The sequence below is a fragment of the Geotrypetes seraphini genome, chromosome 1 (assembly GCF_902459505.1).
Source record: "Geotrypetes seraphini chromosome 1, aGeoSer1.1, whole genome shotgun sequence".
Classification (NCBI taxonomy): Eukaryota; Metazoa; Chordata; class Amphibia; order Gymnophiona; family Dermophiidae; genus Geotrypetes; species Geotrypetes seraphini.
Window position 1 is genome coordinate 334,923,807 of NC_047084.1, and position 16,994 is coordinate 334,940,800.

The 16,994-nt window shown below is 41.3% G+C and overlaps 1 protein-coding gene across 2 annotated transcripts in view; it reads right to left on the reverse strand.

Annotated features, from left to right (window-relative positions):
- Positions 1–1,405: 1,405 nt before the first annotated feature.
- MMRN1 (multimerin 1) overlaps positions 1,406–16,994 on the reverse strand; it is a 90,939-nt gene continuing 75,350 nt past the window's right edge. For both annotated transcript variants that reach the window (XM_033958880.1, XM_033958889.1), the window contains 2 exons: positions 10,285–10,431; positions 1,406–4,385 (listed from right to left, as the gene is read on the reverse strand). In XM_033958880.1, coding sequence (XP_033814771.1) covers positions 3,970–4,385; positions 10,285–10,431 — 563 coding nt within the window. In that variant the 3' untranslated portion in view covers positions 1,406–3,969. The remainder of the gene's footprint in view (positions 4,386–10,284; positions 10,432–16,994) is intronic.

Sequence of the window (16,994 nt, forward strand, 5' to 3'; positions counted from 1 at the left end):
TTACTACTCTGCCAGCATTGAGCCTTCCTTCGAGGAAACAGGAAGTAGGTGGGACCCGACAGAGAAGAAGGCCTGACACTGGCAAGAGCAGTGAGTTCTGAACATTGTGTTGCCAACTGGGGGGTGGCAAAGAGAGGGAGGTGGAGTGAAATTATGTGCCCGATTTGGGAGAGAGAGTGAGGGAGAGGAGAGGAAAGAGATGCCAGACCATGAGGAAGGAAGGAAGAGAGGAAAAGGAAGGAAGGAAAGGAGATGCCAGACCTTGGAGGGGGGGTAAGATGCCAGGGCATAGGATAGGAAGGGAAGGAGACATGCATACCCGACCAGGGAGGAAGGAGGGAGGGAAAGGAGAGAGAAGATACCAGAGCATGGAGGAGGAGGGATAGATGGAAGGAGAGGAGAGAGATTCCAGGGCATTGGGGGAGGGAAGGGAAGGAGACTGATATGTCAGACCATTGGGTAGGAATGGAAAAAGGGAAAGGAAAGAAAGGAGATGCCAGAACATGGATGGAAAGGGAGAGATGAAAAGAGAAGCAAGGAGAGAGATCCCAGGGCATGGGGAAAGGGAATCAGATGCCAAACCCAGGGGTGTGTTGAGGTGGGAAGGAGGGAAGGAAATTAGAAGATAGAGAGATGCTAGAGCATGGGGGAGGAAGTAGAGACAGAAAGAGAAAAATGGAAGGGACAGAGAAAGAGGACAGATGCTGGCAAAGCTTGAAGAATGGTCTGAAATTTGGCAGCTAAAATTTAATGCTAAGAAATGCAAGGTCATGCATTTGGGCTGCAAAAACCCGAGAGAATGGTACAGATTAGGGAGTGAAGAGCTTATGTGCACGACAGAAGAGCGGGACTTGGGTGTGATTGTATGTAGTGATCTTAAGGAGGCCAAAGAGTTGAAAAGGTGACGGCAAAAGCAAGAAGGATGCTAGGTTGCATAGGGAGAGGTATGGCTAGTAGGAAAAAGGAGGTATTGATGCCCCTGTATAAGACTTTGGTAAGATCTCATTTAGAATATTGTGTACAATTCTGGAGGCCGCACCTTCAAAAGATATAAAAAGATGGAGTCGGTCCAGAGGATGGCTACTAAAATGGTATGTGGTCTTCATCATAAGGTGTATGGGGACAGACTTAAAGATCTCAATCTGTATACTTTGGAGGAAAGGCGGGAAAGGGGAGATATGATAGAGTCGTTTAAATACCTACATAATATAAATGTGCATGAGTGGAGTCTCTTTCATTTGAAAGGAAGCCCTGGAATGAGAGGGCATAGGAAGAAGTTAAGAGGTGATAGGCTCCGGAGTAATCTAAGGAAATACTTTTTTACAGAAAGCATGGTAGATGCATGGAACAGTCTCCCAGAAGAGGTGGTAGAGACAGACTGTGTCTGAATTCAAGAGGGCCTGGGATAGGCATGCGGAATCTCTCAGAAAGAGAGAAAGAGATAATGGTTACTGTGGATAGGCAGACTAGATGGTCCATTTGGCCTTTATCTGCCATCGTATTTCTATGTTTCTTATGGATGGAATGGAGAATGAATAGAAGATAAGGAACGTAGAAATCAGAGATAACAAAACATAGAAAAAATATTTTATTTTACTTTTTTTTGTTTGGTTGCTTTAGAATAAAATAGTATTGTAGCTGTATAGATAAACATTTATAAATAGAAAATGAAAATAAGGTAATCTTTTTATTGGGCTAATTTTAATACATTTTTACTAACTTTTGAAGACCAAAATCCCCTTCCTCAGGCAGTGGCGTACCAAGGGGGGGGAGGCGGGGGCAGTCCACCCCAGGTGTTGCTCCTAGGAGATGCTCCTTTGATCCCTTTTTATATGGGGGATGTTAAAAAATGATCAGCCCTGAGTGTCACTAACACTAGGTATGGCTGACCTTTGTCAAAATAGACCTTGGTAGGCAAATCTAGAACAGAGCGCCATCCAAAACATACCCAGACCACACCCCCCTTGCCATTCACACATTCTTTCATTTCAGATATGTATATCTCAGTTTGTAAAATGCAATGTAAATGTTTTAAATGCCAGGTTTTGCACATCTAAGAGGTGATGTGAATTGTGCTTCTGAAATAAGTATCATAGGATATTAAATACATATGTATATGCTTAATTCAACCTTATACGTTTGCACTAATCCTCATAATGGTGTAAATATGTGTAGTTGCATTGTACTACTACTATTTATCATTTATCACTGTGCATGTAATATGCAATAGACGGTCCCTGCTTAGAAGAGCTTACAATCTAATTTGGACAGATACTAGTATGTATTATAAAAACCCAGGCACTGTTCCCTAGATTCTGTAAAGGTCACCCAAAACTGGGCACCAATCCCAGATGGATGACCAAAATAATTTGTATATAGGCTAACAAACACTTAATTGGCAATAATTATGATGTGAATGTCAATCAGACTATGCACTTTTCTATAAAAACGGCAGCCGGATTCTCTATACGCTGTCGATATCGGCGGCCACCTAAAAAGCAGCTGCCAATCACATTACAGTGCCATATTAAAAATTGCGCCTCTGAGAAAGATAGGCACCAGAGTTTTCCAGGATTACATTTCTGGCACCTATTTTGCCATGAATCGTACCTACATAGGCGCTTTATAAACTAAACTAAACCTTAAGTTTATATACTGCATCCTCTCTATAAAGATAGAGCTCGGCAAGGTTTACAGGAACTTTAAAATAAGGAAAAACAAAACAAAAACATAAGACCACTTCTGGCTTTAGCCATGCCCACTATGACATTAAGCACCATAAAGAGCCTACATAGGTGTGATTCCAGCGCCTTTTATTTAGGCACGGTAAGTGCTTTAACATTGTAGGATTTTTGACATTTTAAACTGCGCTTGTTAATTAATTTAAGCGCTGGTAGGGCGCCTACCAGTGCCTAAGTTTAGGCACCGTTTCTAGAATTTCTCCCTTAACTTGGATCACATGCAAGTCAAAAGGGGCGTGGCCATGAGAGGGGCGTGGGCAGGTCAGAGGTGTTGACAAATGACGCGCGCAGTGTCGCAGAATAGCGAGGGTCTGTGCTTATTTTGCGTGCCAGGGTGTACACCAGGTTTTTGCGCCCAAATATGAACGCCAAGTTCAGCACTCAACACTATTCTTTACAGAATAGCGTTGAGCACCAAACTTTATCGCTGCCAAATTTTCAATGGCATCTATAGAATCTGGCCCTATATGTCTTTACATCTACTTTAGGCAAGCTGTTATGAACTGATCCCAGTCATATGACAGAAACAAAAGCTATGGTTCTCATTGCATTGTAACCAGTGCCCTGCATACAAGTCCTGTAATGATTATATAAGTATCTGAATATTTTCAGGGTCCATTGTCCAGGCATCAAGTGTGCATGCAATATACTGTATATTTAAGCAATATGCATGATATAATTCATAAATGTGATTTTGTAATCTTTGGTTAGATATATTTATACACATATTCTTCCAATGGGAACTATTTTTGTGTGGTATAAAAGACTGAGCAAATTAGAAAGTATGCTCATTTTAAGAGTAAACCGTGTTTCTTTCCTGCTTGTTAATTTTTATTATTTATTTACCCCTCCCCCTTCCTTTTACAAAACCACACTAGTGTTTTTAAGTACTGGCTACAGCAGTAATAGCTATGACATTCATAGAATTCCTATGAGTGTCGGAGCTGTTATCGCCATGGCCGGCGTTAAAAACTGCTACAGTTTTGTAAAAGGCGAGGGGGTTATTTAGCCCATCCTCCCAAAAGAGCCCAGAATGGGTTATAGGAGTACATTCTTTGTCCTGCTCTACATTTAACTCTTCTTGGGGGGGGGTTGTTTGTTTGTTTTTAAGATTTAAGAGCACTTTATTCCTAAAATAAAATCATTCAAGATCTCCAGGAAAATGCATATACTGTAGAAAGGCAAGCCATAACATTGGTTTTCTTGCTGTAAAGATGACATTCATTGTTTATGTACGATAGAGCAAATAGCCACCAAATGTAGTGACAGGTGGAAACCTGGCAGGAATAGATCCAGTGGCCAACCTAAGCCAGACTTCCTGGCCATAGTTTAACTCCAGCAATGCATCCCCAGTGATGACTCTGTCACTGTACATATTAATATTTTCTGAATAAAAAGCAAGATTGTCTACCCCATCAACCACTAAGTATCCAGAGACAACTGGACTGAGTGACTCAATGGTGTACTTAAAAACATAGACACCAAGATATGGAACATGGAACTTTCCACTTCCCGGGGCATATGACGCTCCGTAGTTGACATGCATATTATTAAATCTGATTGGACCAGGTGTAGTCATCCCATATGTATGAGATACAAAGAAGGTCACCATTGGTGCATATCTATAGGATCCTTTTGAAAAATCTGCAAAAAATATTAGAAAAGAACTGTTAGAAAACAATAACCTTCTTTTTTTTTTTTGCTATCATGCAGACATATGTAAATAAACATTTTAAGGTTTTGCATAGGACTTCAGAAATTTTGTCAAATAGGTTTCAGCTTTTCATTACTGTTCAATTCACAATTGCATACAGAATCAGTGTAGATTATATGGCACTATACATTTAAATGTTTAAGAGTCTATTGACATAAGTCTCCAAATACCCAACCTGGTTGACTAGATTTTAAATTAAGTTCAAAGCCTGATAACCTGGGTACTTGGGGCTCGATATTGAGACCTCAGGTGGTAGCCTGACTACCTTCCATGGTCCGCAGCAATCCCATACATTCAAGATTGGGCCCATATCTGGCAACCAGCATTGAATATCCAGGCAAAATTTTGCCACTTTGGACATATCTAGCCATGCTGATATTCAGCGTCTGGACAGCTAAAGCAAAAAGGTGAAAGTTAGACTTGGTTTTTAGGTGAGTCTGTCTAGCTGATAGCCTTAGCTGGCCAGCTTCTGAATATTGGCAGCGACCAACTATGTTGTGTGGCATAGCCAATCACCGACCAATCCAGTGAGCTGGATATTCAAAGGGAGATAAGAACAGCCATACTGGATCAAGGTTCAAGGTTTATTAATATTTGATTTATCGCTAAATTTGTTTACAAAGCGATGTACATAAGTAAAACATAAAATATGGAGATACAAAATTAAAACTTAATAACATAAGTTTAAGACAAGACAAACTTGAGATGGAGGGAAAGGAAGGGCAAAGATTACATCTGTTTTAGTTAGGAAAACAAATACGGGAAAAACATAAGAGAAAGGGTTTGGTTAAAAAATTAAAATGCTAAGAAAAGATTATATAATATTAAGTATTAAAAGCGTCTTTAAAAAGGTGCATTTTCAAAGATTTTTTAAAAGAATGCAAATCTCTTTCAATTGTAATATATTGTGGAAGAGAATTCCACCATTGTGGGCCCATGACAGAAAACATGTCTGCTCTTCTTATTCCTATTGTTTTAAGGGAGGGTATGACTAATACATTTTGGGAGGATGATCTTAGTGAGCGAATGGGATTGTAAGGAATTAACATTCTTGATATAAACTGAGGCTCATAATAAACTAAAGTTTTAAATATAAGCAGCAATACCTTGTATAAAATACGGTGGCTTATAGGAAGCCAGTGAGCATCGATAAATAGGGGCGTAACGTGATCAAATTTCTTTGCATTATAAATCAATTTAATGGCGGTGTTTTGTATAATTTGAAGACGTCGTTTTTCTTTTTGAGAGATGTTAAGTAATAAAGAATTACAATAGTCGATCTTTGTTATGACTAATGAATGGATCAGAATATTACGTGATTTAGGCTCCAAAAATTTGGTGATCGATCTTATTAGTCGCAGTTTATAGAAACAAGATTTAACTATATTATTGATATGTTCATGGAAAATCAGTTTATCGTCGATTATAACTCCCAAAATTTTTAGAAAATCAGGGGAGGGAAGTTTCGTGGTGATTCCAGAAAATACTTCTTCAAAGAAAGGGTGGTTGATCATTGGAACAGTCTACCTCTGCAGGTGATTAAGGCCAGCAGCGTGTCAGATTTTAAGAGAAAATGGGATATTCACGTGGGATCTCTAAGGGAGTAAAGTCAGGGGGGTGGGTCATTAGAGTGGGCAGTCTTGATGGGCTATGGCTCTTTTCTGCCGTCATATTCTATGTTTCTATGTTTCTATGTAACCTAAATTAAAACAAAAACCTAACTTGACCCTTGGTATTGCAATTATCTCTACTCTATGGGGGGTCTTTTACAAAGGCGCACTAGCTGATTTAGCACACGCTAAATGTTAATGCATCCATAGAATATAAATGTGCTAATATTTGGTGCACACGAAATCGGCTAGCGCGTCTTAGTAAAAGACTCCCCCTATATTACAGTCTTAACTATAAATCTATAAACAATCTTACATTAGAATGCAATTACCCCCTGTTTTACTAAGGTGCGCTATGGGGCTTATAATCGAAAGAGAAAAATGTTCAAAAACCGGAACTTGGATGAACATTTCCCAAATACGTCCAAGTGCCGATAATCAAACCGGATTTTGGACGTATTTCTAAATGACTTAGGCCCTCATAGTACCGCTCAACGTCCAAAGCTAAACAGAGGGTTTCGGGAGGCATGTCGAGGGCGGGAGTTGGGCGGTACATGGGCCGGCTTAGACATAGTCGTGCAGCATGTATAACCAAAAGTGATACAGCCCACGATCGACGGAACTTGGACGTTGTGACCTAGACCATTTGAAACATGGTCTAAGTCACAAAAACCCACCTAAACTCACTAGATATGCACTGAAAACACATAAAACAGACCCCCACACACTACCCCAGTGGTCACCGACCCCCCCCCAATAAAAATTTTAATCACAACTTTAAAATTCAGCCTCCAGACCATCATCACCTGGCTGTCTGGCATAGGAAAGCCTAGTCGTCCAGCACAGAGGCAGCTTAAGTCATCTTGGGGGTGGGTTAGGGACCCATAGAGAGGAAGACCCATGCCCATAAGCCCCTGTAATCACTGCATTGATACTTAAACATGTGCACTGCCCTATACACCCCCAAAACCCTTTTTTACTGGCATATAAGTGGCTCCTGCAGCCATAAGGGCTATTGGGGTGGTAGATAAGTGGGTCTAGGGCAGCGGTCTCAAACACGCGGGCCGCGGGCCGCATGTGGCTCTCCAGATTTTATTTGTGGCCCGCGGTCTGGAGGCCATCATTCTCTTCCTTTTGGAACAGCAGCCGACTCGTTTACTCAAAGCCGCGGGTTGGCGGTTCCTTGCGCTATCCACTCCTGCATCGGAAGCCTCTCTGATGTCACAACATCAGAGAGGCTTCAGACGCAGGCGCGGATCTCGCAAGGAGCCGCCACCCGCAGCTTTGAGCGAACAAGTCGGCCAGACATGCTGCTGCTCCAGTGGCGTACCAAGGGGGGGGGGGCGGTCCACCGTTCTCCCTAGAGTGCGGCTCGCGGCTCGTCTAGAGCAGTGGTGCCCAACCTGCTTCCCTTTCCTTCTCACTGCTGCCATCGGGGATCAGGCCGGCACCGTGTTCTTTGATCTCCCTGCTTCTCTTCCCTGCGGGGCCGACCAACTCTCGCGGCCCGACGTCAATTCTGACATCGAGAGGACGTTCTGGCTAGCCAATCGCTGCCTGGCTGCCCAGAACGTCCTTTCCGACGTTAGAATTGACGTCGGGCGGCGAGAGTTGGTCGGCCCCGTGCAGAAGAGAAGCAGGGAGATGGCCTGTTCCCGATAGCGGCAGCAGCAGCAACCTATTCCGCGGCGGCGGTGGCATGGGGGAGGGCAGGAAAGAAGGAAGAAAGAAAGAAAGAAGGTGGGGTGGGGACAGGGAGTCAGAAAAAAAAAGCAAAAAATAGGGCACGGAGGAAGGAAGAAAGAAGGAGGGGGAACAGGGAACCAGAAACAAAGCAAAAAATGGGGCACGGAATCAGAAAAAGACAGACAGAGAAAGAAAGAAAAAGTTGGGGGAGGGAATGAGGTCTGGTGGAGAGGAAGCATACAGGAGGCTGAAAGAAGGGAAGAAGAATTGGATGCACAGTCAGAAGAATAAAGTGCAACCAGAGACTGATGAAATTACCAAACAAAGGTAGGAAAATGATTTTATTTTCAATTTAGTTTTTCAAGCTTTTTTTTATTAGGATTTTATATACCACCTATCAAGGTTATCTAAGCAGTTTTACAATCAGGTACTCAAGCATTTTCCCTCTCTGTCCCGGTGGGCTCACAATCTAGCTAACGTACCTGTGGCTATGGAGGACTGAGTGACTTGCCCAGGGTCACAAGGAGCAGCGCAGGGTTTGAACCCACAACCCCAGGGTGCTGAGGCTGTAGCTCCAACCACTGCGCCACACACTCCTCTAGTGATTGAAATATTCCAGTTTTGAGAAAGAAAAGATATTGAACTTTAAATGTGAGTGCTGCAGAAAAAAATAGAGTACTTGGAGGGCCGCAGAGAAAATAGTTCATGTCTTATTAAAGAAATGACAATTTTGCATGAGGTAAAACTCTTTATGGTTTATATATCTTTCCTTTTAACTGTTAAAGGAAAGTTTTATAAACTATAAAGAGTTTTACCTCATGCAAAATTGTCATTTCTTTAATAAGACATTAACTATTTTTTTTGCGGCCCTCCAAGTACCTACAAATCCAAAATGCGTAAAGGGTTTGAGTTTGAGACCACTGGTCTAGGGGATTCTGGAGGTGATTTGGGGGGCTCACCGTCACCTATAAGGGAGCTGTAATGAGGAGAAGCCATGGCACCCTGTTTGAGAAGTTCACAGCAGTGCCCTGTAAGGTACCCCACTATTTAGGTGCCCTGTTCGGGAGTTCTGTCCATCACTTTTCAGGCCCCTCCCAGGTCCAACAGGGCTTGTTCTAGACGTTTTGGACTTGGACGGACAGCTGGACGAAAATGTGCTTTAAAGATCGACGTTTTAGCGGCTTGGACGATCAGATCTTCAGGACGTATAATTGGACGATTTTCGAAAGTCAAAAGACGTTGGACGTGTCTTTCGAAAATGGGACTTAGGCTCTTTTTGACTTTGGACGACTTGTGAAATGGACGTAAACGGACTTAGACGTCCCTTTCGATTATGCCCCTCCACGCGTTTTAGCGTGCGCTAAATATACGCACATGCTAACTGCTAACACGTCCATAGACTAACATGCATGTTAGCTTTTAGCGTGCGCTAAAACGCTTAGCGCACCTTTGTAAAAGGAGCCCTTAGTCTAAGTTCACAAAGTTACATAAAGGTTCCCAAATTTTTTTCAAACTTGCTTACATTGCCAGATCTTAAAGCTAAAATATTCTCATACTTAGCATATACGCATAACATATTCTACCAATTATTATAATCTAATTTTGAAAATCTTTCCAATTAGAAAGTATTATTTTATTAGCGATCGTTATTAGAGTTTTTAACATCTGTGCCTTATAAATGTCTAACTCCATTTTCAATCCCATCTCACCTATAAATTATTTGATAAGATAAGGATTCCGTTATATCAGGAAGTTGCCAGGAGAGGGGGGTGTTGAGTGTTTGGTTGTCGGGGAGGATGGATGGTGTCTGCAGTTGGAAGTGGGTACCCCTCCTGCTGATTTTTGATTCAAGGGTCTCTTTTTTTAAAAATTTGCCGGGAGGGAGGGTCTAATCCAAAGTTGTGAATAAAACACTACATATTTGCCGGTATGACAGCTTCAGATGTTATGGCTAGTCTTAGTAGAGCAGCAAGCAGGTCTTCAGAGTAGCCTAGAGGGCGATGTAGTCAACCATAGAGATGGAGACTCAGGCTCATAATCCACTCTAACCACTACACTTATTGTGAGCTATCCAAATTTCATCCAAATCCCACATGTAACATAGTAAATAACGGCAGACAAATACCTGCACGGTTCATCCAATCTGTCCAGCAGGCTCACACTTGATGTGGTGTACAGTTGGGTCCAGTGGGTTTCGGGTGGTTTTTGGAGGGTTCAGCATACAGTATAAGGGGGTTATGGTGAGATATATACCTGGGACCTTTTATGTGAAGTTTTCTACAGTGACCCCTAGGATGCTCTGCTGGGATGTCTGTGTGGACAGTGAAGTCTAGTACAAATGCTGGTCTCTCCTACATGCCAATGGCTTCTTCAATACATTTTTTGAGTGCTTTTTTTTTTATTTAAAAAGATAGACACACTTCTGAAAAATATTCATTTTTGAAAGAACAAGATAGACGTTTTGCAGTTTTGAAAATGTTTGGTACTCTGACATCATACTGAAAATATCCCTCCACATGAAAGAAAAATTTACCTGGTGCCAGACTATTTTCTTCTGCCATCTTGACACTGCAATTGGCTCCACCAAATGGATGCCGACAAGCGCACACAAAACTCTTCCTATCATTGATGCAAGTCCCACCATTGGAGCAAGGGGAACTGCTGCAGCTCAAATATTCATCTGTTTTGAAACAAAAACAAAACAAAACATGTTAATGACAGACCCTTTTATCAAGCTGCAGTAAATACAAATGCATGCTTGCCGCAGCAAAAAATGCCTAATCATGGGGCACGATCAGGCGTGCTGCGATAATTTTGGGATACGCACATGCTACCCACGCACTAAAAAATACAGAACTGGGGACGGGTCTGGGGATGCAGAGTGGGTATGTTCTGTGCTAATCAGTTAGCTTAGCTATGTTGTCGCATGCTAACTGATTAGCGTGAATGTGGGGATGTTATCATACAATACTGTCACAACTGTATGTATAATGCATGTATAATGTGATATGCATATTACTTATAGTATTATGGGGTCTTCATACTAAGCAGTGGCAGGAGTTTTTCCTGTGTGCTAAGCCCTTTTTTACTGTAGCAATAAAAATAGCCTTTTTCTATTTTCTGTATTAACGGCCATGCGTTAATGTTACCATTAGCACATACCCATTAAAAAAATTAGTGCTTGTGTACTTACTGCCACCCATTTTGTAAGGGTTAAGGGCTCATGCTGTATTCCTGCGCTAATGCTGATTAGCATATGAATGCCCCCTCTCAGCCCCCAGGCTGTTCCCCTCAAAAAAAATTAAAATATTTTCTAGTGCGTGCAATTGTGGCACTTAGCACAGAATGTGTGAGTGCATCTCATTTTAAGCTGCATTAAGTGTGCATTAAAAAAATAGGTCTTATCAGGTTGTTAGTGCTGGTCAGTTGTCCACTTGGTGAGTAAATGAAAGTGGGGTTCCTCAGGAATCACCACTTTCGCCAACTCTATTTAATATTTACTTAGCACCACTGGGTCATTTTCTTTATAGTTTACAAGTAAAATTTTTCATTTACGCAGATGATATTTCAATATTGATCACTTTAACTGCATTTACACCAGAAATTTTAAATCAGATTTCTTTCATTCTTACACAAGTGGAATTCTGGACATCTAGTTTCAAATTGAAATTGAATCCAGATAAATCAAAGTTTTTTTCTGGCTAGCCCTAATGATAAGCTTACTGAAACGATGTTGACGGTAAATGGTTATCCAATAGTCCCTACTTTAAAAATATTAGGAGTTACATTAGATCGTACTTTATCATTTAAGGCTCATACAGATTTATTGGTCAAAAGATGTTTTATTACTCTTTGGAAGTTGCGTACCATTAGAAAATATTTTGATTTTATATCATTTAAAATACTGGTTCAATCGTCAATTCTTTCAATATTAGATTATTGTAACGCTATTTATTTGGGTGCTCATAAAAAAACAACTAGTCGATTAAGATTAATTCAAAACACAGCTATTCATTTGATTTCACTGCACAACAAAGTTTTTGCTTCCTGAACACTGCTGGGTGTTTCTTATAGAATTTTGGGTGCTGATCATGAATATTACATCAAAAATTACCCATCACGTACCATTTCAGAGAAATCTTCAATTTTGTCGTGATTTTTTCTTATATTTGGATGCAAACAATTTTTTCTCCCATAAGTGTCTTATCAACAACGGTTTGTGCCGCCTGGGTATGTCCATGCATAAAATCTAGCCAGGTTGGAAGCTGTTTTATGGAAGATGACATCCTGGGCATGTCTGGGCAGGTCTGAACGAGCTTGCGCTGTCTCACCATGCTATAATGGTGGCTTCCATACACCGATCCTGCTCATTTGGTTAATATACCGGTAGATAGTCCGTGTGTGTATATAGTATCAGTATAGTAAAGTATAGTAGTATAGTAGCTGTAGCAATATAACAGTAAGTAAGCTTGATGCTATAGACGTTTTGGTGTCGGGCAATATGTCTCGTCGGTGTCGTAACAGCCGCGACACATTCTGCTATATCTGTGGGGAATATACACTTACGCCTCAGAGACGTTCGATGACTGCCCTTGTAAAGAAAGCCTATCATCTGTATTTTGGCTGCAAAATAGGTGATCAAGACAAGCAATGGGCGCCTCACATTTGCTGTGCGACATGTGCTGTTAGTCTGAGAGCCTGGCTCAGAGGTACTCGAAAGACGATGCCATTTGCTGTTCCGATGATATGGCGAGAACAGAAAGACCATGTGACGGACTGTTATTTCTGTTTGACTAATGTGTCTGGTTTCTCTGCCAAAAACAAGAAGTCAATTGAATATCCTAATCTGCCTTCAGCAATGAGACCCATGCCACATGATGACAGTCTTCCAGTTCCGAAACCACCAGAGGATTGGACCTTAGACGAACCAGATGAAGAAACTGCAGTGCAGGGTTCTAACAGTGACATTGACCCGGATTTTGAACCATCCTCATCAGGCGATCCACATCTGATAACACAGTCCGAATTGAACGATTTGGTCAGAGATTTGGGTCTGTCAAAAGCAAAAGCTGAGCTGCTAGGTTCAAGACTGCAGGAATGGTGTTTGCTATCACCAGGTACGAAAATTTCTGTGTTTCGAGACCGGCATCATGATATAACCAAATTTTTTGCACAAGTCGACAGTCTCTGTTTCTGTTGTGACATTGAAGGATTGTTCTCGGTCTTTGGTTGTGATCACAACCCGGAAGAGTGGCGTCTTTTCATTGATTCGTCAATGTTAAGCCTGAAAGCTGTTCTGTTGCACAATGGCAACGTTTATCCTTCAGTACCTGTTGGCTATGCAGCACATATGAAAGAAACATATGAGAATATGGAAATGTTACTAAAGTATGTCCAGTATACCAGGTATAACTGGAATATCTGTGGAGACCTCAAAGTCGTTGCTCTGTTACTAGGACTGCAGCTTGGCTATACAAAGTACTGCTGTTTCATCTGCGAATGGGACAGCCGAGACAGAGAGTCGCACTATTCTAGAAAGAACTGGCCACTCCGTAAAAAGTTAGTTCCAGGACAGAAAAATGTAGCACATGAATCGCTTGTTGACCCGACAAAGATATTTTTGCCTCCTCTTCACATTAAACTGGGACTCATGAAGAATTTTGTGAAAGCAATGAACAAGGAAGGGGAAGGTTTTCGTTATTTAAGACAGATGTTCCCAAGAATAACTGATGCCAAGATCAAAGAGGGTATTTTTGTTGGCCCCCAGATCAGACATGTTATGAGTGACAAGCGATTTGAAGATCTGTTAGTTGGGCCGGAAAAAATTGGCTGGAAAGCCTTGAAAGACGTTGTTGACAATTTTCTGGGCAATTACAGAGCCCCAAACTACATTCAGCTGGTAGACAAACTTCTCAAAGCATACAAGAGAATGAAGTGCAATATGTCACTCAAGATTCATTTCCTCCATTCACACTTGGACTTCTTCCCCGCAAATCTCGGTGCTGTGAGTGACGAGCACGGTGAAAGGTTTCATCAAGACATAGCTACGATGGAGAAACGATACCAGGGCAATTGGAATCCGTCAATGCTTGCCGACTATTGTTGGATGCTACAACGTGATGCACCAGACACTGAATATAAAAGAAACTCGGGAGCAAAACACTTTTAATTCTGTTTCATTTAGTCGCTTGTGCGAAACGTAAACTTGACTATATATTTTATTGTCAGTAAACATAAAAATATCTATTTCTCATAGTTCTTACGTGATGCAGTAAAACCAAAACCATATTTGAGCATACCAAGTTGGTACCTGTCATAATCACCAAAAACTTTTCAGGAATCAAGACTTAACCAAAAAATTGTTGTGCAGTGTTTTTAATTTAAAAAAACATGATCACATCAGCTCATATTATCAAAAACTTCACTGGTTGCCATTCGAGGCTAGAGTGTAGTTTAAATTTGGATGTATTTGCTATAAAGTTTTATTTGGGTTAGCTCCATCTTATCTTGTTGCTCATTTTCGATTTTTTAAATGTAGAACCGGTTGGTTTTATTTTCCTTCAGCGAAAGCGTGCCGTTTTAAGAAATTTTTAGATAGGACTCTCGCTTTTCAAGCAGGAGTAATGAATTCATGTTTGAATGCTCTTATTACTCCAGCCCTCACTTACCATCAATTTTGGAAAGATTTTAAAACTTATCTATTTAAACAACACAATATTTAATAGATTTCAAAATTATTATGCTAGGCGGAATTTTTTATTATTTTTATGGAGTAAGGTTCAAAGTTGCTTATCTATTTTAGTATACATAATCTGTATTGTGCATACTTTATTTTGAATAAGTTAGTGTTGTACTTTGTTAGTGAGTATCTTTTATTGAATTGTGTTATTTCCTTTTATAAGACATTGTTATTTGGATCTGTATTTTAATTACTTGATGTAATTACTATTGTGTAAACCGCCAAGAACTGATGGTTTGGCGGTATATAAAAATAAACTATTATTATTATTAAAAGGGCCCTTATCTAAGCTATATGCACAAGTGTAAGTGCTGTCCCTATAGAATCCAGACTCTTCCCTTGTGTAGACCTACCTGTCAAATATGTCCTATGTATGATGCGCATGTTTACACAATATCCCCCAGATTCTGTATGGTCCAGTGGTTCCCAAACCTGTCCTGGGGGACCCCCAGGCAGTCAGGTTTTCAAGATATCCCTATTACATTACATTACATTACATAACTGGCTTATATTCCGCCTGTACCTTTCAGTTCTAAGCGGATTACATCAGAACGATAACTGGACATTTCCAGGAAGAGAAATACAAATTACAATTAAGGCGTAAGGTCTAAAGCAATTTTGATGAGTAGATTCTAAGAGGGGTAGAGAGGGGAAAAGGAAGGGATTAGGACGTTTGGGTGAATTTCTTGAATAGTAGGGTCTTGATTTCTTTGCGGAAAGCCTTGAGGTCAGTTGATGCTGTCAGTAGGTTGGTGATGGAGGGGTCCAATTTAGCTGCATGTGTTGCAAGTAAGTTGTCATACATCTTTTTGCGTTTAGTTCCTTTAAAAGGGGGGAAGGAGAAAACCTGTCCTGAGGGACCCCCAGCCAGTCAGGTTTTCAAGATATCCCTAATGAATATGCATGAAAGAGATTTGCATATAATGGAAGTGACAGGTATGCAAATCTCTCTCATGCATATTCATTAGGGATATCTTGAAAACCTGACTGGCTGGGGGTCCCCCAGGACAGGTTTGGGAACCACTGGTATAGTCCAACCAAAGTTGCGCATGAAACTTAATTCCTTAAGTTAATCAGTGCCAAATTGGAAATTAACAAGTATTAATTGATACTAATTAGACACTCTGTACACAACTTTCTTTAAGTGTATTATATAAAGTGGTGTGCGTAAATTCTAGTGCATGAATTTCAAAATAGGGTGTGACCAGGGGAGGAACATGGGTGGGTTGTGGGTAGGCTTAAAAATGAGGTACATTGTTATAGAATATAACCGATCTGTGCACAATTTAGGCACAGGTATTTAGGCCTGGATTTTATTGGCCTAAATGGGTGCTCCTAAATGTTAGTCAAGTGTAAGGGTGCTAAGCGTGAATGCATAATCTACACCTAACTTTGGAGCCATTTAATAGAATCGCGCTAAACATATCTTTTATGGCACAGATTTTTTTTTAGGCGTCATATATAGAATATGGCTCTATGTTTGCTCGGTAGTATTTGATATGATATGCACATGAATGTCATAGTGCATAAATGCAAAGTGGGAGGAGCATGGGGGGGGGACCATCAGCATGTCTCCCACTTAAATGCATACAATTTACAGATACGTGGGACAGTGCTTTGTCTCTCATTGGACTTTTATTATGGAATAAGCTGCCAGGTACTTCACGTCTTTCATCGACTGCTTCTGAGTTTAAGAAGAGTTTGAAAATATGTTTGTACTTGTAAAATAAACTTCGCAAAACAACTGAGGGAGCTGTTCCGAAAGCGTCGCACCCTCCTCGACGCACCCGAACCCCTGTTGATCCTTCCATAGCGGTCTGACCCTCCCATCCCTTCCCGCCATCTGACCGGCTCACTTAGTCCCTTGCCGCCCCCCCCTTTCCCGCGGTCCTGACAAATCTGCCGACTCCAGCAGCGTCCGCAGCACTACACACGCTGCTTCGGGACCTTCTACTGCCCTGATTTGCTCTGCTGCGTCTCTGATGATGTCACCAGGGACGTACCAGAGTACATCAGGGCAGTAGAAGGCCTCGAAGTAGCGTGTGTAGAGTGCTGCGGTTCGCAAATCGCGGGTCGCAAATCACGGACTCAGTAATTTGTAGTATTTTCCGACCGCCTCTTCCTGGTACTAAAGTCATGGTTTCACTAATCAGGAGCTGCTTTGACACACTATCTGGCATATCAAAGCAGCTCCTGATTGGTGTAACGATGACTTTAGTACCAGGAAGAGGCAGTCGGAAAATGTGCCCGGCTTCGTAAGTACAATTTAAGCACCCACCGGCGCCCCAGCTGCCCTCTCCTGCCTTCGATCAGCTGAAAAACCGTATTTGCGGTTTTCAAAATTTGTGGGTGTTCCTGGAATGGAACCCCCATGAATTTGGGGGGAGTACTGTACTATTGATGAGAAAGCTGCTTGCTGATCAAGGATTCAGTACAGAATGTGTTCTAAAGTTATCAATTTTATTGTCCATGTTTTATTGGTTGCTGCTTAGCTAACAGATGGG